The sequence below is a fragment of the Nilaparvata lugens genome, chromosome 1, assembly GCF_014356525.2.
Source record: "Nilaparvata lugens isolate BPH chromosome 1, ASM1435652v1, whole genome shotgun sequence".
In the NCBI taxonomy this organism is placed as follows: Eukaryota; Metazoa; Arthropoda; class Insecta; order Hemiptera; family Delphacidae; genus Nilaparvata; species Nilaparvata lugens.
The window spans coordinates 38,935,832-38,960,049 of record NC_052504.1 but is presented as its reverse complement, the minus strand read 5'-3'; the positions used below and the strand labels follow the sequence as shown (position 1 = coordinate 38,960,049).

The 24,218-nt window shown below is 33.9% G+C and overlaps 1 protein-coding gene across 2 annotated transcripts; it reads right to left on the bottom strand.

The window, feature by feature from the left end:
• Positions 1–330: 330 nt before the first annotated feature.
• On the bottom strand, positions 331–23,283 carry LOC111064615 (arginyl-tRNA--protein transferase 1). 2 transcript variants are annotated; one of them, XM_022352368.2, is made up of 10 exons: positions 22,834–23,283; positions 19,624–19,750; positions 16,163–16,296; positions 14,488–14,598; positions 14,054–14,194; positions 13,141–13,343; positions 11,823–11,984; positions 9,635–9,810; positions 6,069–6,321; positions 331–550 (listed from the first exon to the last, which is right to left on the bottom strand). In XM_022352368.2, exons 1-10 carry the CDS (start codon positions 22,937–22,939, stop codon positions 395–397), a joined length of 1,569 nt encoding a protein of 522 aa, XP_022208060.2. In that variant the 5' UTR covers positions 22,940–23,283; the 3' UTR covers positions 331–394. The 2 variants fall into 2 exon arrangements, with proteins under 2 accessions (XP_022208060.2, XP_022208061.2); XM_022352369.2 differs by lacking the exon at positions 11,823–11,984 and adding an exon at positions 10,896–11,051 and having other exon boundaries at positions 22,834–23,249.
• Positions 23,284–24,218: the final 935 nt, after the last annotated feature.

Below are 24,218 nucleotides of genomic sequence, written 5' to 3'. Positions count from 1 at the left end.
CTAAGTTTTACTTTGACGAATGAAAAGTTATGTAAAACGCAGTGGACTAATATTTACCATGAAACATTTGGTAATTCACCAAAGTCATCAAGGTTATGCTACAGGTTTTTGAAAACCTTTTCAAGTATCACCAATAAAACGTTTTAAAATTTTGTTGAACAACTTGAGTATTTTTGAAATTATTCATTGGGGAGGGACATTATAGAAATTGATGCTTAGAAATTCCATAGCATTTTTCTTCTAGTAAATTATATATTGCATAATTTTCTTAAAGGGACTCAAAAGTTATGCGGTTTAGCTAGGGTGTATATATTCACAAAAACTAAGTAATTTCAGATCACAAATGTTATTTATTTCAAAGCGGAGTGTATTTACAAGATAATATTTGAACGTTTTAGTTTCTAACTAATAATATTTTCTTTGCACATTTCATTCCGACCAATTTCGCATATTCTGTAACTTCGTCATCGACTAATTTTTGGGCTTTTGATCCAAGAGAATTCCTGTATCGGACGTATGGAACCAGGGTGCAGTTATAGACAACTGGAATCTGAAATCAGTAAATTATAAGATTTAATTTCAGTAAAACGGATTAGGTTGTCTCAGAAATGAATTATACAATCGAGAGACTAGTTTCGTTACACTCTTATCAATCTATAGTAAACAGTGGAGAAACTACAATGGTGTAATTGATAGCAAACTATTATGTCGTGATTTTTCAATCAATAAGAGTTTGCGACAATTTAAATTAGTAGTAGTCTAGCTACACACACATCGATTTTGGTCGTTCGAATTTTTATCGTACGACCAAAACTTGAAGTAGATTACAGACACATCGATTTTATAACGATTTTGATCGTGATCGTGCATTTTTAATGATTCGCATCAGCTGTTTGCCATCTTTTTGCCACAGTATACATACAGTACGGAAACTTGGCTATACCCTGACGCCAAAATCCGCCATCTTGTTAGGAAGCGCCGCATTGTAATAGTATTGATGGTAGGTTCGGATCACTTTAATGATCCGGATCAATTGATCTCGTTCACTGCTACGAGCCAATCAGAAGACCAGGATTGGAACTTCCCAAGGTCACGTGACGTGTTTAGTATTGGGGTCATGTAAAAAGCATTGGTTAGATAGGCGATTTATTACAAGTTTCCATTCTGTACTTATTCTGTGTTTTTGCTATGTGGTAGTGAAACCGATGGAAAGCTGGACGTTCAAACAAAATCAGCTTTTCAAACACATCGATTTTGGTCGTTCGATAAAAAATCGAACGTTCAGTTTTCTATAGTGGCGCAATGGAATGAATGGGTGATTACAAACACGTCGATCAACGATTTTTATCGTACGGACGTCGTGTAGCAGCCGTCTCTAGCCTCGACTATATACGACAGCTGTGTAGTGGTCGTGAATACAGTGGCGCATGTGATCAAAGCGGCAACCTCATACGCATCGAATTTTATTCGAACGTCCAGCTCCCACATTTTGCGTTATCACCGTCATCAGAGAAGGAATTTTCGAGGTTATACAGAGTGTTTCAAAAGTTACTACAACATTGATAATTCATAACAAATTATTCAAAAAAGATAAAGAACTGTTTACAGTGTTGTTTTGAAGGAAAAAACTTTAAATTTTTATTTTCATGGGCTCTATAGTGCTGAATTGCCTCATAACAAGTGCTAGTAGTAGTTAACCGTAGACTCCTGAGCATATTTTGTAGTCTCGTGGTTTCCAAAGCTGCGTTTACACCAAAGTTATTAACAAAATGCTCATTTTTCCGTCCTTATAGATCCTATTAGATTGAACGGAACTTGACAAACACATATGTCCATCATGTGTACGATAAGCTATGTTCAATCTTATACAATCTATAAGGACGGAGAAATAAACATTTTGTTAATAACTTTGGTGTAAACGCAGCTTTAGAATTCGACATTTTGACTACGCAAAATTTGTTTTCTACTATCTTCATCTGTATATAAGAAAGCGAAATAGAACTCACTCACTCATCAACAAGACTAAGATTCAAAACCATGAAGTTCAAAGTTGATAGGTACGTTCAGTTAGCCCTCTAGGGGAGTACTAAGGACAAATTTCAAAAAATATCCCAAAGTTACAATCAAAATAGGCGATATTCCAGTGTTTAATAATTTTTTTGGGGGAAAAAAGAATATATAATGTTCATATTTAGTAATAAATGTCAGATTTGGTATGAAACTTTTATATTAGAAAGACTTCGTGATAATGCCAAAGATACGAAAAAATCGGAGGTATTTTAGTGTTTTTCTGCGAGTCTCCTAAATTTGTCTGCGTTTACTTAACCGAGAACAAATGATCAGAAAATGGTCAAATTTAGGAACAGGTGTAAAAATTTAAACTTCCGAAGGAATTTGAAGTAACGTCAAATATAAGCCCCAAATCTACGTTTTTCAGCGTTTCTTGCCTTTTTCGAGAGCAGACTGAAAGAAAACTTTCAAGTTACGTACAGTGGTTCAGCTAGGGTCATAAGATTTTGTGATGAGAGAACTCCAATATTTCGTCAGAGTTACGTCAAAAATTCGTGTTCCTCCAGCGTTTTTAATCATCTTTCTGTTTTTTCTCTCCTTTTTCAATAATTCATGTCTTTTTATTCTTCAAAAAGTATATTTACAAATTAATAGTGTTACAATAATTTAATAGATATAACCCCTGCGTGGATGATTCGTGTGTGTGCAGAGAGGAGTCGAAATAAATCAGATAGTGAAATATAGTGGTTTGAATAAAAGCAATTGTGATAACTACTTGAAGATAGCTTAGGAATCAGAGTTGAATATTACCAAAAAAAAATATATATATATATATATATATATATATATATATATATATAATATATATATATATATGTACATGATTACAGTGTAAGCATACAATATTAATAATAGCCAGCTCAACGGCGCTTGAAGGTTTTACTTGACAGTCATAACTCTATTTTATTTTATTAATAATTTCAAACCAGTTAAAATTTACTGGTTTGAATGAAATGAATTGAGATACTTGAAGATAGCATTTTCTCAGCTAGGATATAGAAATTTTATTTTGAGAGAACTCTAATATTTCGCCGGAGATACTAGAAAATGTTTAACATTTTCAGCGTATTCCTGTATTATTAACATATTTTTCCATATTTCTTAACACTGACGTTACATACTTTATAATCAATCATTCGTGATGGTGACGACGCGACAAGTTTATATACTTCCATATAATATGAATAACGCGGATGTCAAATTAAGTAGCACTGGCCTCTGGAACCTATACTGGAAGCTATTGTAAAGAAATCTGGAATACTTGACGTAGTTTTGCGAAATCACAACTTTTGATGACTGAGCGTAACCACGAATGCCTAAATACCTGGAAATCTAGGGTTAAATTGAAAATGACTCTTTTCACTTAAATCCAATGGATGTCAGTTAGATAATGTTGTTGTATACCATCTTGTATTAAGTACAAATTTTATTATTTGTTATTCGTACTTGGTATCAAAAACTGTTGTATTCTAGATCATCTATCCTTGGTTTTTTTCTTATTTGATTCAGTAAGAGCAGTTGTAATAGGTACTTTCGTGTTCTAAGGATTTTTCAATTCAAGGATAATATAAAAGGAAAAGTAGCCTCCTTCATACACCAATAGGAGGGACTTCGCCTTCCTAGGTTTTAATAAATGCAGCGATTCAATTCAATTCAATATTAGAGTAAAAATCAGACTATAGAATTATTTATCATAAACGAGCTGTCGAATGGATTATATAAATTGCATGCAATGGTCTTCTTCTTCTTCTTACAAACAAGGATTAGGCTTTAACCTGTTCCGACTCACATCTAACCAATTATTCAAATAAACATGAAAAATCCTATTATTGCCACCGCTTGCGTGGTCTGCCAACTTCTCTTTTGCCTACTGGCTGATAATTATATACTTTAAATGGTATTCTTTCAGCTGACTTTGAACATGCTCCCTCCATTGATGCCGATTCTCCGTAAATCTTTCATTCATGCTGCAGATTTTAGATTCTTTCCTAATATCTTCATTCCTGAAATGATCTCTTCTGTCACATCCCTTGGTTCTTCGGAGAAATCTCATCTCGGCTGCCTGCACTCTACTTTCAAGTGGCTTCGTAGTGACCCATGATTCACACCATAGAGGAGGACTGGAGCGGCCATTACCTTATAAAATTTCCTAATTTATTGTATCTGTTGCATTATTGCAATGGTGCATGCAATTAATATCTGAATCTAACTTGGTAAAAAATCAGCTGTGGTGTGGACTATTAATTGCATTCGATGAGGCATGCAATTGATAACTCGAAATAGCATAGTATTTTATCCCGACTTTTCGCTGCTTTCAACTCGGTAAGCTTTTTATAATAGTAGCATAGTTGTTTACAACAAATTATTGACATTGTCGGTACAACAACCCAAACAGCCATTAGTTTTTCACACACCAATATCTCGCCGACACGACAGGACAGGACATAATTTACTTTGATTGACAGTATAAGAGGAGGCTGTGGTTAATAACTGCGCGAGGACTACTGTTCACAGAACTACTAGTTTATTAGAACTAAAAAATTGAATGGAACGTTACGTGCGCATGCTCATTACAGTGCTGTCTTGGGATCAGATGGCCTTGTATCATTAAAATTATATATTTTAAATTGCCATATGATCACTCTACTCAAAAGTTCGATAAAAGATCGTATGAACAAATTCGATGTGTTGAAGTTGCCGCTTTGATCACATGCGCCACTGTATTCACGATCACTGAACGACCACTACACGACGTCGTGTTTAGTCGTGTTGATCGATGTGTTTGTAATCACCCATTTATTTCATTGCACTACCATTGGAATTTGGTCGTTCGATTTTTTATCGTATAAACGTATAGCTAGCCGTATAAACATCACTTTCACTACTAAAACGACATCATTAGTACTTTATACAGCACGCAATTTAAAAAAACTTGCGAATGGATTCGTTCATTTCACAACTATAGGGTTAATTGATAAATAATGATCGAGTATACAAAAAACAAGAGTGTACTCTCGAACGAATTCGAAACAAAAAATATGAATGATTTCATATTCTACGTCTAGGGCAAACTTAACTTCACTCATATTCATATAGCTTGATAGGCCTACTGAAATTAAGTGTTTTTTTTATTTTCACATGCTTTCAAATTTGTATTGGTGTGATGGAAGAGAAAATCAATAAATTAATTAATACTGCCTACAATAAAGGAGAAATGTAAAACAGTGGTGATTGAACAAATTATTTGGATAAATCAATAATTAATATGATTATCAATATTAGCTACTAGTGTGAGTGTTTGTAACTATTATTTTAATTTACGAATTCATGGGGCTTTTGTGCGCGGCTAGAATAAATGAACAATTTACTTGATAATATAAAAATATCATTTCAATAAAAGCAAACTAAATAACGAGACCTACATTCAGTCACATTCTTCGATGAGAACTTATTAATATAGATGTATTTATTAATGAAACATTAAGCATTAAGGTCCTATCTGCATTGTAGTACTCTCATGCACAATAGTGCACTTCAATTGAATAAACACACCGCTAAGCTCGATTTCGCCAAAATTAAAATCATGAAAACCAGGCTATTATAATATGAGAAAATAAAAAAGATATTGAATGTAAGAACTTTGAATATTTTCTTCTGCTCACTCGACACGACGAAGAGTAAGCAGATCCGGGTGGTCAATGAAGAAAGCCCAAAATTGCATACGTTTTTCTCTTTCGAATTTGATTGTGTACTTGGTTACATACATCTTGTTTTATCAACTTTTGGTTATTGCTACTCTTTATCATTGAGAAATAAAAAATCCAAGTACCCTTTTAAAAAAATTTACAACATGTTTTAACATTAATTTAATGTTATTTTCAATTGAGTCTAGTATAGTACTTGAAAATCACATTAGTGTTGAAACATGATGTGAGTAAACATGATTTTTAAATGGGTACTTGGATTTTTATTTCTTGATAATCTTATTTTATACTCACAGCTTCAATGTCTAGCTGACTGTGCGGATCAACAGCTTGTTCATCATCATTGAGGCGGGAATATTTAGATTTTTTCAATTTGATGAGAGCTGCTTCAACAGGATGCCACGAATACACCTCAGGACAGAGCAGGAATGACGGCTTGTATCTGGCTTTGTATCTCATCTTCGGACATGAATCTATGTAGAAGCCCATGTAGTAGAATTTCAGCTCATGAACAGTTTGGTTCAATGAGCGAGCAAAAGCTATTTCTCTGAAAAACAAAATGGAAACGCATGGTAAGGATATTTTTCCAATCATTTTTGAAAGTTCAATGGCAATGAATAATAATAATGATCATGACAAAGTAAGTAACAATAAATAACAAGTGGGCAAGATTGATGAACATTCTCAATATTATTACAAAATTATAAGTTTTCTAAAATTCCGTAGATATGCCATTTTGGAACTGATACAGCAGAATTTCACAATAAATATGAATTCAAGTAATTAAAAACTTGAGAAACCAACGGTTAGGCCCGGTTCCTAGAACACTATGATCCTATGAACCTATAAGTTTAATGGTCTATAAGGCTAGGCACACACCAGTTAGTCAAGACAAGACACGTTTAGTTACAATACTTCACATAGCTGCTTATGAAGACATGTCTAAGGATACGTTTATGTCGGAGCTGTGATGAACGATCCTAGCAACGATGAGAGAAGCGATGCTAGTAGGGAGTAGCGCTCAGCTTCTATCGACTGTTCATGCCGACAGTCGTGCTTAAAGCTTGATTCGTGAGTTCATGTATTGAAAAACTAATTTGTGTATGCTATAATGAGTGATTCTGATGAAGATTTTATTTTTGCATCGAATACAGTAAAGCATTACCTACTAGGTTGTAGAGAACGAGAATATTATGCACATCCTATCAATGTGGAGAGGAATGTATTTGGGGAGTACCCGTATCATCATTTGTATAAAGATTTAAGACAGCATCCTAAAAATTTTTTCGACTATACGAGAATGGAAATAGAAACTTTCGACTACATTTTGACGAGAATTTCCAATAATCACCAAAAGGAGATTATTAATCTGCAATTTCACCCCACAATTTGTCCAAGACAAATCTATTATGATGATTTTTATTACTTTTATTCCATAATGCTGGTCTCATGAAAACTTGAGCTATTAAATTGTCGACGTCCATGTTTGTATGTGCTTTGTAGTCTACAACTCGATACTAGCCTCGATACTAGCTTCGAAAATGGACCGAACTATTATCGATGGTCAGGACCCAAGACCGATTTTCATCGCAGCTCCGACATAAACAGGCCTATTGGAAAGCACGTTGGTATTATCTAAAAAGTGATAAAAGCTGCGATTCTAGCAACGCGTAGATAATACCAACGTGCTTTCTAATATGCCTGTTTATGTCGGAGCTGCGATGAAAATTGATCTTGGGTCCTGACCATCGATAAGAGCATCGATAATGGCTCGGTTCATTTTCGAAGCTAGTATCGAGGCTAGTATCGAGTTGTAGACTACAAAGTACAAACATGGACCAATATTTTTTCATGATTTGGGTTGATTTATATGTGGAGTTTCGTAAGCAAGTGACATTTTCTTTACTTCATTAAACTATTTCTTATTCAATTACAAAATTCTATCTTATTGTCAATGATAATAATGAAAAAAAAATATAGACCTTGATGTATGCATTTCAAGAATAAATTCAGTTGTTTCTATATTATCAAAGAATATAACTTTTCTGTATAAACCTACTTACCTTAATGTTAGCATTAATCGCTCCTCTGCCATGATAGGACTTATATGATAATTATTCCAGTCCTTTTGGAGATTATTGGAAACTCTCGTCAAAATGTAGTCGAAAGTTTCTATTTCCATTCTCATATAGTTAAAAAAAATTTTTGGATGCTGTCTTAAATCTTTATACAAATGATGATAGTTCAACAGCTGTGCTTAGTGAGAGAAGTTGTGTGTATTTTTGGGTTCAAAATTTTATAAAACAAATTGATTAATTCAATATGAAGTGATAATTAAGTGTTATATTCAAATATAGTTTGGTGTTTCAATTTCTCTAAATTCAAAATGTTTAGCTTATATATATTTTTGGACGAAAATTGGATGAAAATTTGGGAATGGAATAGATTTAGGCCAAGCCTGTTGTTCCTTCCTAATCATATTTATATGATTTGTTATTCTGTTCACAAATAAATGAATAAATGATACTCCCCAAATACATTCCTCTCCACATTGATAGGATGTGCATAATATTCACGTTCTCTACAACCTAGTAAGTAATGCTTTACTGTATTCGATGCAAAAATAAAATCTTCATCAGATCACTCATTATAGCATACACAAATTGGTTTTTCAAAACATGAACTCACGAATCAAGCTTTAAGCACGACTGTCGGCATGAACAGTCGATAGAAGCTGAGCGCTACTCCCTACTAGCATCGCTTCTCTATCGTTGCTAGGATCGTTTATCACAGCTCCGACATAAACATACCCTAATTGCAATGACTAATCGGTGTGTGTTGCTTCATAAGCAACTATGTGAAGTATTGTGACTAATCGTGACTTGTCTTATCTTGAATAACTGGTGTGTGCCTATCCTTAGTTTTAATGTATATTACACCAAAAACCAGGACTTGACTTATTAAATTAATAAAACTATAACTGAACAATGAATGAACTATTTATACTTATAAACAATTTTCAAATATTATATTTGAATATATTTCGTTCCAACTTTAAATTCTTTGAATCAAAATTTCAGCATTTACTTATTCAGAATGCTTCTAGTTTTGAATATATATATATTTTTTCTACTAATTTTATAATTGCAATAGTATCTCACTATTAATTGCAGCCTATTCCTTTACAATATTCAATTATGAAACAAAGGATTCATTTGTACCTATTCACTTTCCATGGATGTTATGAACAATAAACAATAGGACAATGGATGCGGGCTGCAAATATCAACTTGACAGAATCATGTTTACTGAGCGTAAATTATCACTAATAAATCAACTTTGATATAGCAAGGATGTAATTCGAGTTCAACTGCTACAGTTTAAATAGGAATAGGCTTGTTAGTTGTTACAGAAGAGCAATAATTTGTCGTACATTTTCAAATTGAAAATCTAAACTGTCTGCTTAGTTTATAGCATAGAGAAACGATAGCATACAAGTAGATATCCCATGGTATAGGGCGTTTATGTCGCAACTTTTACTGTTATCCCAAGCCGATAGTTCATGTAGTTCTTTCTCATGTAGCTGTGTGACGCTGGTAGTCTCTCAAATTGTGCCGTTCATACACTCTCACCCAAACAAAACAGTAATAATTTACAATAATCGACAGTAATCGACTTGAGATAACAGTGAAAGTAGCGACATAAATTCCCTATACCATGGGATATATCTACTTACGCTATAGTTTCTCTATGGTTTATAGCGTAATTATTTCATAATAGCCAGGGATTTCATAAATTTGAAATTACGCTACTTCGTATTAAAGCTTAAATAAATGATCGATAATAGTTTCTTCACTAACCTCAAAGAGCCATATGTCCCCATCGATAGATGACTATATTCGGGATCGTAGAAGAAATAGACTGATGAAACACATTTAGGTAGAATATCTATAACTCCAACTGCTATCAATTTATCGTCTAGCCAATACTGCTGGTGAAAAGAACCGTAGCCTGAGGGAGGTCCTCTTTTCTCATGCTGAAAAACAAAGAAGCATAAATTAATACTCAATTGATAAAAAAGAAACAAGAGAATAGAATGATAAATTTTATTACAATGGATTAGTGCAAGTTTCATTGAAGAAGTTACTTCCACCTATTATTAAAAAATAAAAGTTTATACCAGAGAATAAATTTTATATAAAAATCAAAAGGATTGCAAAATTCTTCAGAAATTCCAACTAAAAAAATTTGGGACATCGTATTGAACTGAGGATATGTGAAAAACTGTGTCAATACTACTTATGTAGGGTAAAACAGTCATTTGGCCAGAAAAAGTTCAGCCAAAGCTTTTAGCGGTTCAAGTCTAAAGAATTTGGCAAACGCTTTCAGGATACTCGAGTTTAAGATAGAATGAGTGCATTTTCATGACCTCTTTGGAAGCGGGTCAAATTAAGGCGGTTAATGGGATATCCAATAATAAATTAATGGAATCTAACAATATTGGAAAGTATTCATGACCTGATTTTTGCATCCAATCTACTTAAAAGGAATCTCATCAATGTGTCCGATAGGACTCGAATCGTCGGCTTTTACATTTTGAAGCCAATGAAAAAACTCAATTTCTGTTACAGACATCAAAATTATTATCTGATTATCAAATTATAGGTGTCATTCGTAAGTGTAATATCTTAAAAGTGCGAGAATTTCAACTTTTCGTTATTTGTGTTTATTATATAAAATTATTTCAAATAATATTAGCACGTTGCCATTTAAAAGTCAAACCATAACATTTATTTTTACCTTTGAAATCTAAAGGTTCTGTTCATACACTAGACAATAACGAGGCACTCCCAAAATGTAAGTCAAACTAATAATTGTCTGAGAACTTGAAATCTCCACAAGATTATATTATTCAGTTTAAAAATCTAATTCCTAGTCCTAGCGTTTTTTCACACATCAAGTTCTCTTTTCACAAGATTACGTGGAATATTTACTCATAATTATGGAGGAATAATGTTATATTCACTATTAAAATCAAGTGAATTCCCAGAAACTACATTGCCTTACAACTACAATATCAACTTCTCACTCTAAAACTTATCAATAAGGCAAACAACATACCTTCAAAGGAGTAGAAACTAGAAATTCAGTATAACAGTCTAGACTACATTCATCAGCACTTTCTTTGTGAATAGCCATCTGGTACTTGGCAAAGAGTTGCCAACTAATTTGCTCTGTTCGTTGCATTTCTGGTGATCCTGACGAGACCAACACCGTCTGTCAACATAATTATATCATTCGGACTAATCGCCAGTTCAGTATTTTCAATCTACCTTGGATGAAGATTGATCTGTTGCTTAGGAATTTGTATTATTATTAATCGACCTAAATTCGTAATATGAAGAATGTAAGTCATTTCCCCTAATGTTCTATTCAGCCAGCCCTAAGTTAGAAAGCAATCGAAATCATATAATGAGATTGTAAATGGAGAAAGGAATGTGGGTAAAATAAAAAAGCATAAGTTGAGAGAATGTGGGAATAAACAGATGAGGGGAAAGTTTTGATATATTGGACAAGATCAACCAGTTTTATCATGGAACTGTTTATAAATTTTATAATAATTCTGGATAAAAATGAAGATTAGAACTCAAGTTCTGCTAGTTAACTCAAGTTATAGTTTGCATCGTTTCTATGAAATTTATAGATTGGTATATTGAGAAGACTTCCGAGACAAGTTACAATATTGAATATGGTTGTTATAACAGTGGTTGGAATTAATTTAATGAAATAATAGAATGTGGCATGTAATGGATTAATTAGGCTAATATGAGAAATGAATCTAGATGAATGTGGGCAACAACCGAATTTGGACAGTGGATGATTCTGAATTGAACCACCAATTGCACGTTCAAAATTCAACCGATTATAGAGTTTAAAGTTTACCTACTTTAGACAAATTCTAAAGGAGCCCATGCCTTTTTCAACCGATTTCGTAGCAACTGAACCCTGAAAGTCGTTGTTTGCCATGACTAAATTAACTAATTGTACCTTCAACGGCGAATTAGCAAGGAATCTTGTGAATTGTCGCAAGGAGCACTTTGAAGGGATATCACCATGAATCGTCATCTGGTAGCTTTTATAAACTTCATATGCAGCATCAGCTGTTTCTTGAAATTCTTCCGAAGGAGGGCAAGAACGTACTAGCCTAATCTGGTGAATTCAAATGCACAACATTTTAGAAACGGTACAAATATAAAATTTAGCTAAAATGGAATATTTAGGCGGGCTCATACTCAGAATTCCACATGAGCATTTAAAATAGTCTATAAAATAATATGAAAGAAAAATGATATACATGAAATACAAAAAGATACCCTAAGTAAAATACCAAGAACAAATGAATTAAAATGATAAAGTAATGTTATTTTGAATTTTGCAAATCCATTATCCATCAATTTTAGTATTGAGAACTTACAAAAATACCAATATTATAAATCGGAATTAGGCCTATAGATGGACATGGATAAAAATAAAACTAATTGAGAGAAAAAAGTTTTTAGAAAAGACAGGAGAAATTAAATATGGACCACAATAATCTTGAATAAAAACGTTAAAATTATCAGACTTTTCGACAAGATGACAAATAATTATTAGGTTGACAAAATATAATAAAATAAATCATTGTTATACATTGGGTACATCGGTTCATTAAAAAGACTTATATAGTAAACCCTCCAACAATATCAGTTACAACAGTAGGTAACTCTAATACTTATTGGCCCAATTCGGCAACACTAAAGTTAGGCCTACTTGAATAATTTCTAGTAATAAGTTTGAAGATTTGATGAAATGAAATCTCAAATATTTTAAAACTGCAAGGAACAGTTCTTAAAACATAACAGTTGTATTGTGAGTGATGTAGTATATTCCAAAATAAATAAACACAAAGTTAATGTAAGTTAATCAACCGAAATTCAATTTTCAAACTTTTATAATATGACAGAACTCGGTATCATAACACACAACATGCCACATCTTCAGTGGAAAATAGTGTTTGACAATAGTTACTTTTTGTTTATTCAACATTTTTAAATCTTTGAATCCAACAGAATAAGAAACTTAGATATACTAAAATTAATAAAACTTTTGAATTTGATGAAAATTAGAATCAAAGTTACACCTTCTTCAGCTGCTCCAATATAAGTTTCAATAATTTGAGTTTAAAATATAGTATATAACAATAAAATAATCATAAAACAAATTTAAACGGGCTTTATATCAGTGGAATGAGTAGGCCTATACTAACTTTAGAAAGACTGAGGAGTAATCAAAATATCAAATGAGTTTAAAAATAAAACGTTCAAACCTCGAGCCTATGAGCCGGATTTTCTGGCACGGGAGCATTTATGAACTCCTCAATAGTCTTTCCAGAATTAGTATCTTTCTTTTTTAGGCTTGACTCTATATCTTCGGCACTCATTCCTTGCTTTGAAAGCTTCTGTTTTTTCCGTTCCAACCGTAAAAATTTTGCTTTTTTACAACTAGGTTTGTCGGTATCGGCTCCTTGACCTGCGCAAACAATATATTAAATTAATCAGAAAAATCTCTTGAAATTGGTACAACGTAGTGGAAGTAAGCTTCTAAGGGCAAATAGAGTTTATAAGTGGTTGTCCTCTCAGGTAGAAAGGACCGTCTTATCGGTAAGATTGATATAGGTCTAAGCGCCGGGTATCGTTCTCCAGGTGAAGTAAAATAGATCTGCCAATACAGTTATAAGCTGAAAAATCACGACCCGATGGTTAGGAAACCACAAAAAAACTGTAGATCCACTCATCTCTCAAATTATCGCTTGCACAAGAATCGGGTTTATGTGAGCATACAAGTATCGAATAATTATAAATGAAGAAACGAAAATGTAGGTATCTTCTTATTTACTTAATTTTCATGAATTTAAACCCTACAACAGCTTGAAAGATTGAAAAGTTACCTTGATATCTAAGACGTTGAATACTTTCCTGATCCAAAAAAATTATGTTTGGTAATAAAAGTTATGTGGTAAAGTTCATGCTTGAAACATTTCCAACTTGGAGAATTTCAATCTTTCAGGTTTTTAAATTGCAATTTCCATCATTGGAATGCTTTGTAAATGCTTTGTTAGTTCCAAAAACAATGAAATTGTTTCTATACAGAAAAGAGATAAACAATGGAATTGATCCATTCAAAGAATCAAACTGAGGAAGAAATTCTCCATTTGAGCTAGCAATTAAATAATAGCTTACCTTGCTTCACTATTTTTTCGGATTCTGTCGTCACAGGCGAATTTTGTTGAATACTAACTTCTTTATCTGTGTTATCATCACAAGGCTTTGTCTCATTCGACATTTTTTCATCTATACCAGAGTTTCCAGCATTATTATCACCTGTTACATACAGAATACAGATTTAAAACAATAAAAGTAGCATATCCACACTTTTTCAACAAAATTCATGATAATACTATGCGAAGTAATCTCCAAAAACGCAATTTTTAATAAAATACATAACATACATTTTTTTCAAGAACATTTTTATAATTGGCTGAAGCGCCAAATCCACTGTTGACACAATCACTTGAGAATCAAATTAGACTTGGAAATAGTTTATATGAATATTTTTAAAGCAATAGATTTACATTAGACATCCAAAAATGTTTATATAGAATTTGTTGTCTTACCATCTCCTTCCATATCATACAGAGATTTTTTAACAACTGCTTTATCAGCATTAGCTGCAGCTTTCTCAGCCTTCTCTTTCAAGTCTGGTATGTCGTTCACATTGTTGAAAGCTACAATAAAAACATGGTTAGTTTCAGTAACCTTTAAATTAGAATTACATAACAAACACACAAAATTACATAAAATGCAACCCTATAAAACTAATTTTTATTTAAATTTCCTTTTAGAGAGCATTACTTGATTTTCAAGAGATGTTCTTTCATCGTGATTTTATTTCGCCTGAGAGGTTTTTAACTACTGCTGTAGCTAAGAGCATTCAAAACAGGAAATTAAAATGCTGCAAAAATATTTTTAGATTTTCAACAAATTGAAACCGGCTGATAGGTACAAACGAATAGTCTGCGACTAGACCCACCAGTCTTGGTCAGTTCAATGAGGGTTTGAGACCATTCGAAAACATCGATTCACCTGTTATTGTTGCTTTTATCGTTGATGATCAAACTACTATCATCACTATCAAGTATCAACTATTAATTCAAACCATAGATCATCGATTAGATACAATCTTCTAATTGTTACAGTAATAATTCGATACGAAATGGGACAGATGTTGATATATAATGAAGCTTTAGATTGTATTATTCAAAACTTGAACAGTTTTGTCAAAATTAAAAAAAAATGTGTTAAGTATTCCATGGATTGGAAATTTTTCAAAATTACCGTAACTTACATAAGAAATTATAAGTTTATTTTAATATGAATTGATTCTAGTTCTAGGTTTTTCATTACTCCACTGCAGCTTTTCATTATTTCACCAAAAGTGAAAATTCTGAACGCTAATATTGCAACTGACATAATAATGATTATTGTTAAATTGAACACGGGAGGAAATGATTGTGATCTGACCTGAATTTCATGTTCGAATCTATTGACTACAATCATCACGTAACTACTGCAGAAAAATGTCAATACCATTGATGACAGGGAGTTATTGAATGCTGTACAATGCAGAGAATAGTTCAGTTGTGCATTTACCAATTCGACGAATTCAGGCAGTTTTTAGCAAGCTCAAGTATTAATTAACTGAACGTTTTTCTGAGTTAAATAATGCCTTCATTCAGACAAGCTTTGGACACATTTTGGAGCACAGACGTCTGGCTTCCAGGAAATGTCACTTGGAATGATCTGGAACCGAATGATCAGATGCAATATGCCAATTGCCGGCATCTTTCCTATTCTCTACCATTAACTTTATTCATAATAGTGGCGCATCATGTCGTTGAAAAGTGAGTATCTATGCTTCAATTCCAAATTCATAGTAGAAAGAGTGTTTTTTTAATGTAAGACACTTTATTTTATATGTATAGGATTTCATAAATATATTAAATGAATAATTAAGGGAAAATATAATTGTCAGATGAATTACAACAATGAACCACTTGCATTTTTAAATAGAAATATTCAGGTAGTTATGCTTCTTTCTTTAAATTGAGATACATATAATATGTTTGTTTATAAAATTGATCTTATTGTGTAGCAAACTACAAATCAAAACAGGAAATGGAACTAGTTTCTATGGTCATTTTTAGTTCATATCAGAATTTTAATTGAACTTTATCTTGACTGATACGATTATGGATAACAACATTTTAGCAGTAATAGTTGATAACTCACCAGGTTCACTCTCCATGTCCGATGAATCCGAATCATGCTTATTGAACTTGGATGTTCCATCACATAAGAATTTATGAACTCTTTTCAACAACTTTTTCTGTGATTTTGTTGTTGAGAAATCCGGCAATGAGCACCTGTAATTTTACACGAGGCTCTAAATTATGGAACCAAGATGCAGATTTTATGACAAACTAAAAAAACATTTGAATAGGAGGAAATTTAGAATTCGAATTTCGACTGCTCCTTTGGTTTCCTTATATTGAGATTGTCCTACTCCAATTTTGACTTTTTCTTCTTCTTCTTCTGGCATTACAGCTCGATGTGAGCTTTAGCCTCTCGCACTAGAGCCCTCCACACATCACGGTCACATGCCTTTCGCCTCCATGCCACAACTTCCATCGGAGATCATTCTCCGGAGATCATCCTCCACTTCATCACTCCATCGATTGCGTGGCCTCCCTTGTCGTCTTCTACCCTCCATCCGGGCCTTATAAATTGCTTTTGGCATTCGTTGGTCCGCCATTCTCTCAACATGACCAGCCCAGCGCAATCTTTGCGATTCGATGAATCGTACCACATCCTCACCCTTTAGGATTTCATTTATTTCATCATAATCATTATCTTGAATTTCCAGTTCTTGCAATCCCTGCTCAATTGACCTTCTGTATCTGTCACCTACATCAGGGTCATTGAGTTTTTCCAAGTCCCACCTCTTTCTTTCCTGAGGACGTCTACTTTGTGCATTTGACAGCCTTTCCCTTATAATCGCTTCAACAAGAATATGATCAGAATCACAGTTAGGGCCTCGGCAAGCTCTAACATCGATAACCGATGAAGCATGCCGTGCAGAAGCAATCACATGATCAATCTGATTCATCAAATTAGTTCCTGGCACTCTCTAAGTTCCCTTGTGTATTTTTTTATGATCAAAGGCCGTACTTTTGATAAGAAGATTGTTCGCTGCAGTCATTTCCGCCATTAACAATCCATTTTCGTTTGTTTCGTCGTGTAGTGAATGCTGACCAGCAATGTCCCTCACAAAGTCCTCTTTCCCACCTTTGCATTAAAGTCTCCAAGGATGAGGGTCATGTCTTACGCGGTATTCCATCAATAGCCTTGTAAAGCTCACTATAGAAATCCTCTTTCACTACTACTTCTGCATCCTCAGTTGGAGCATATGCAGATATGAGTGTCATGTTTCTATAACGTCCCTTAATTCTCAATTTGCAGAGTCTATCATTTATTGGTTCAAACCCCAATACACTCCTGGAGCATTTTCTTGTGACCAGAAATCCAGTGCCACTTTGTCCACTTTTTTGTTCATTTCCACTATAGTAAATTGTGTATCCCCCTTTTCTGATTTCACATTGTCCCTTCCCTCTGATTTCCTGCAATGCTACAATATCAATATCAAACTGAATAGTTTCTCTAGCAATTTCCTGCATTTTTCCAGGCATTAGCATTGTTCTTACATTCCACGTGGAAAGTTTCAAATCATATCTTTCAATCCTTTTCCTTTTCCGTGATTCAGTTTCATTTCCATTCCAGTTATTTAATCCATGAGATCCATCCGTCCGAGGCTCTGTGCGAGTGTTCTTAACAAATTTGTTTTTACAAGATGGAGGAGTTAACCCCATGCTCAACCCCCAACCTGGAGGCCCAGGGTCGTTTGTTTAGAGTTGCCCTCTCCTAGGCACTTGCTTTCACCACAGCTCTCAGAGTGTGCCTATCCTGGATTTTGTTTGGGTTTACTCCCTAGGCTCTTCCGCCCTCTCCGCCGTTGGGATTTCTCCTCATCCGCCTTCGAGGCCGTTGACCGGGTGTCACCTAGTAACCCTAGGAAGGGGCGCAGTGGATGCTTGAAGTATGTTATTCACACTGCCTCTAGATGTTGTGAGGCTAATACACAGCATCCACCACTTGCTGGGGTTCCCGGGATTGCCACACCCGTCAACTTTCATAATGAAAGTTCCCCTGAGGGACTCCAATTTTGACTAGACAAGACAAATATATACCTGGTGATTCAAAGAGGACTTTACAACTTTGAAAAATCATATAAATCTTATTAAACAAGGTACAGAGCTGGTTTTGGTGTTGTTTTAAAGGAAAACACTCCAAGTTTTGACTCGCGTAGTCCGCTAATGCCTGGTCGCGCCGCACAAGCGCTAGCGGCAGTTACGTCAAAGATGGCTGCCTTCACTGGACCCGAGCGTGCTAGCTGTGTGTTTTGGTTTGAAAAACGGCATAGTGTACCTTGATATGTTGCAAAATTTTTTGATACCACAGATCGATGAGGATGACCGAGAACGAAATGTTTTCTTTGTGCAAGATGACGCACCACCACACTATCTGACTGACGTCCGGGATTTTCTTAATGATCGCTTTCCAAATCAGTGGATTGACCATAATGCGCCAATTGCATGGCCCCCTCGTTCCCCAGACCCAACACCACTGGATTTTTTCTTGTGGGGTTTCATTAAAGATATGATGTATGTACCTCCTTTGCCAGTCACTCTACCTGAACTTAGAGCAAGGATTTGCGCTGCTGTTGAGCAAGTTACACCTGAAATGCTAGTGCGAGTCTGGGAAGAAATCGACTATCGATGGGATGTCTGCAGGATAACCAACGGAAGTCACAAAGAAAATCTTCAGTTTAAGGTAAAAAAAACTTGAAGTATTTTCCTTTAAAACAACACCAAACCAGCTCTGTACCTTGTTTAATAAGATTTATATGAATTTTCAAAGTTGTTAAGTCCTTTTTTGCAACCGGTATAATTAGAAGTCTATAGCAACTAGGTACATAAGATCAACTATCAAGAGCTGCTACATATTAGCTTCTAATTCAATTTATTATAAACTTATTGTAGGTTTAATGGAGCTACATGAATGGTTGAAAGCACAATATTTAGCAAGTGGTTGGTTTTACAGAATTACAATACGTCCTCAATCTTCTAATTAAATTCCGCTGCAGTTATTGAAAAAAGATATGCTTCTATAAATGAAATTATTATTGATAAAGAAGACAAAATATAAGAAATAAAATTTAAGCTTAGTTTATTGTGATGATAGATTTTGAAATAAGGTTGAAAATGTTTTTTTAACGATGCTATCCATTCAATTCATACAAGTGATTGATGGATTTTTTTTCGACTAAATCACTTATGAGTGAGGCCCTTCAATTCCTTACAAATACATAAAACTTTTAATGAGCTCTTAGCTCTCAAGCTTCAACTTTCTTTGACAACAGATTCTAGAATTTACAGCAAAAACTAAAAGCCTCTGCCACGTAAATGCTTCAGCATTGAAAGCTAATAGAATTGTACGGAATTCTAAAAATAACCTTTCCATTGAACCTTTTCAATTTCTAATTCAATTTCAGTGAATCTAAAGCCAATACCGAATGATTAAGGATGATCTACTTGGAACATAATATAATACTGATTTAATGATTGAAATCTTACTTTATTGTATACATTGGGCAGCATGTAACAGCCATACTGGGTTTGTAAATATATTGACCACTTCTTCTCCATCCTCTATCAATCAAGTCTTGATAATCCTGTACAGTCATTGAGTGCGCCCACATTCCTATTAATAAAACAAATTAGTTTCATTAATTACTGTGAATAAAAGGCAAATAGGAATTATGTTATTTATAACTATGTTAGGATGAGATATATACATGTTGTTAGGTCAAGTTGGACTGCTTGTAATGGGACTATAAGAAAAATCCATAAACACAGTTTAGTGTAAATACAGTGAGTTAACAGTTTCCTAATCAATATGAAGGTGGAAAGAGTATATAAGGCCCATATTACATGTAAAGGATAATTTTTCATTTCGTTTGGTATAGTACGCACAGCCTCTAATGGGACATATACTAGCGATATAAGACTATATAATCCATATAATACTATAAGTTACCAGTAATTTTATTTAGCGTATGGCACACAACATACATAAGTTTGACAAAATACATCGTAAATTGAAAAAGTAGGCTATACATAAAACGAATAAAATACCTATCTTAGTCACTTATAAAAAGAGAATTTTTACAGTTACTTTTCCCTGGAATTAAAGGGTATGAGTTCAATGAGTTCAAATAGGCTATTAATGCCGGTGTAGTCATTAAAAAAAACTTCCTGTACACCCTGATATGCCTTACAGGCTGGACTGCTCCACACCCACAGGAGGCCGAATGAGCCTTCCCCCATTTGTGCATAGAATATGCATACCTACCATGCTGTGTCCCTACTCTATTCAGTGCTAACCATGTTTTTCGTGGTAAACTGAAACCTGGTGGTTTTTGGTTCTTGTAGCGAAACCCTGGTCAATGTACCCAGTGTGTAAAGTGTGTTAGGGCAAGTAGAATTGTATCCACAGTATTCCCCGCATGTTCGTAAGAGGCGGCTAAAAGGGACAAAATAGCGGACAGGCAATATAACATCTATCATAGGACACAAATCTGTATTTTAATCACTTCTATTAATATTCTTGGTTTTTCTGTTTCTTTAATTATTTACCTGTAATCCATTATATTTATTTTCTGTTTTTCCCTTAGTTTATCCGTAATTCATTCATTGTTCTCATCCTTTGATATTTTATTATAAATTATACAATATACTTTCATTAATGTTTGATTATAAATCGCTTGGAGAGAGAAAATTGATATTAGTGATTAGATCAGTAATGATTGCACATTAAATAAGCTCCACTGAGTAGTCTAATTGTGTATAGTCCATACAGCTTCCGACTTAAGGGATAAGAGGAGCAGAGAAAAGTAGGGATACAGCGGCGGCGATGTTTACCCTCTTCCACACACAGGCTTTGCCTTTGTGGAGAGTTTTCATGAAGTTCTTTAAAATATAATGTTGTATTTTCTGGAGCTACGATATAATAGTAACTAGATTTAGTTATAATGATTAATTTTTTAGTTCAACTGTTTGTTAGTTCAAAGTTTTATTTATGATAGTTTGGTTGCAGAAGATGTAACGTTGTTGTATAATATGAATATTTGTACCTTGAAATCATGATAATAAAAACCAATTTGATTTGATTTGATTTTTTGCCTTGCTAAAGCGGCCAGCGGTCTGTAGTCTTTAGTGAGTGTTCAACTGCTCATGATACGCATACCTTGCTTCCTCTCTGAAAGCACTGAGTCGACTGAGTCTAATCGACAAATTGGCAACTGCGCGTCTTTCTATGACACTATTATTCATCACTGTAATTGACTGGTCTCCCTCCATCACTCTGCTCCGCATATTCCTCCAAGTCGGAATTAATTTTGTATGGATTAATTTGCATAGTTCGCATGGTGCACCTTGGATAACACTGTATGGGCTAGCATATCTAGCGGTCAGATAAACTTGTGTTCTCACCAGTCAAAACATATCAAATTGGAACATACCATACCATTATTATAATATTATATCAAATTTATATTACTGCATTACTGCCTACTAACAAGAGACTATATTAACGTACGGTCTCTTTTGTGACATTGGCAGACTATATTAGGCTATAGTTCTGTACTTCTCTAAAAAGAAAAATACTATAAAAAATTTGTCCGCGTTATCATGTCTGTAACTGAGCTGTATAATAATTTAACAACAAAAATTTAATTTTCCAGTCTCTGCAACTTCTTGAAAAATGAGTTTCAGGTGAATGATCAATGCATCCTTTCATTTATAATGGGTAACGTGTGTACAGACCATAATAACATGGTCTAGTATTTCTAATTGTAATTGGAAATACTTTTCATCGCATAAAATCCCGTTAAATGTTTAATTTTCTAAAATGTTTTGAAGAATCGTATTAGCTTTATAATATATATATATATATATTATATATATATATATATATATATATATATATTGGTTATAGGCTATACATTTTTCCGAATCATATGATTTATAATATTATTTTCAAAGAAATAGGCCTGAGGCTGCTTACCGTACACCAGGCCTACCTGGATTGAAGAGGAAACCAGATCATTAAAAACCTCAAATCAGTGATAGAAGATCAGATAAAGACTCCTTCCTAATTTCATTTATTTTTTGAGTAAGGGTTAACTCTCAATATAAATGACTAACCTACTTTAAGCTTTACTTTTTGTAACAATATTTTTTTTAGAATGATGCCCATATCAGCTTGAGGCTTGTGTTTGGGCATTGAGACGGATAATGATGAGAGATGAGTGTACCGGTACCTTACCTATATAGATTTAGGTCAATTTTAAACAACTAGGAAGCAATTTTCAAACAAATTAAATTATTTAGAGGTTAGGCTCTACAAGTTGTCACCCTTACAACGGGACGCCAGCGCCTGAATTTTATCTCAATAGCTTATCAGGGCGACCACGAAACCATTCAATTCCCAAACTAGTGCTTCCTCCAACTCGCGGAAACTGAATAAAGTTAGTTGAGAGTTATAACACAAATTGAAACACGTAAACATAAAGTTCATTTTTCTGCAAATAAAAGAAAAATGTATAAAATATTACAAAGTTGTAGAGTGCGGTTCAAGACATGCATTATGCTGAGGATGTTCAACCTGGATTGCCAATACGTTTTAATATAGGTGATAAAACAATACTGAGCGGCCAAATAAATTTTCTCCACGGTAAAAGTCAGAAAATAATTAATTTCTACTTGAAAATACACTGAACTTACCATGACTGCAATTAGTATCAGACGATTTACAGTAACCACAGGTATATCCTTTATTTTCCCCATAGTACTCTACTAAGCTATAATAATCACATGAACTACCAGCCATATTCAAATCATAAAATAGGTCCTACCTAATAATTTATTTGACTTAAGACCTGTTTTGTCTTGTCAAAAAATATTTATGAATACAGAATCTAATTTATAAAACTATCATCACAAACTCACTCAAATTATTTGTTAACCAAAAACCTGTACGATTTACAATTATTAACAAAGTTCATTAAATATTTAAACATCTCAAAGAAGTGTAAGGGAATAACATGTCCAACTCAAATACAACATAGCCTACATGAATATAATTGATTCAACTGTCGAAAATGTCGAACTGTCGAAGTCGAATAAAACAAAAGGATTTCGCGTTTGAGCGATGTTTGAAGTTTGACTATGATTGCAGCCCAGTACCAACAAGCGTACAGATTCGTGTAAGGCAAGCCTCACGCACATGTCTCGGCAAAGCAATGTGCGTCCTTCAGTATGCGTTCCACATACTCACGGCTTCTTCTTTCTTATAAAGAAGATCTTCATACTTTGAGGGTGAAACATCATTTTGTAAAAATGGTTTCTCTGATATTTTTTACTTTATGACGACACATACGCATCATATTATGTCCCTTGATGTTACAAAGGAAGAAAGATATAAAGAACTATACTAGAGGAAGGGAGAAGATTATAAAAAAGAGGAGTTATTGACCGAGCAAAGTGAGGTCTAAGATTCAAGTCGACGGTTTGGCATTTCTCTTGATGTTTAAATGTTTATATGTTGCGCATTTACGGCAAAACGCGGTAATAGATTTTCATGAAATTTGACAGGTATGTTCCTTTATTAATTGCGCGTCGACGTATATACAAGGTTTTTGGAAATTTTGCATTTCAAGGAGAATATAAAAGGAAAAATCTGATGTGGCACACTCACACAACTTTCCTTGCCATTATGAAAATTGATCACCTGACGCTAGTGTTCACGCGCATCACAGTGTACTATTAATCAAAAAATACGCCAGTTGGTGACAGGACAATAACGCAGAAGACACACGAAGTCTGTTATCTCTTCATAGTGAATGATTCAATAGAATCAACAGTTGCCAACAGTTTGCAATTGAAATAATAACATTTTCTCGAATTTCAAGCTTATTTTCAATTTTAGGTGAAAATGTTACTAAACATTAATTGTGGAGATTTTCATGTTCAATCTTTTCCACTTAGATTTTCTCGTTTAACTTGTATTTGAAGACTGATAATTGAGAACTTGAAATCGAACTTTGCATAGATGGGGCTGAGCTCCTGGAATTTTTACAGATATGAGACTTGTGGCAGTTGATAGAGCA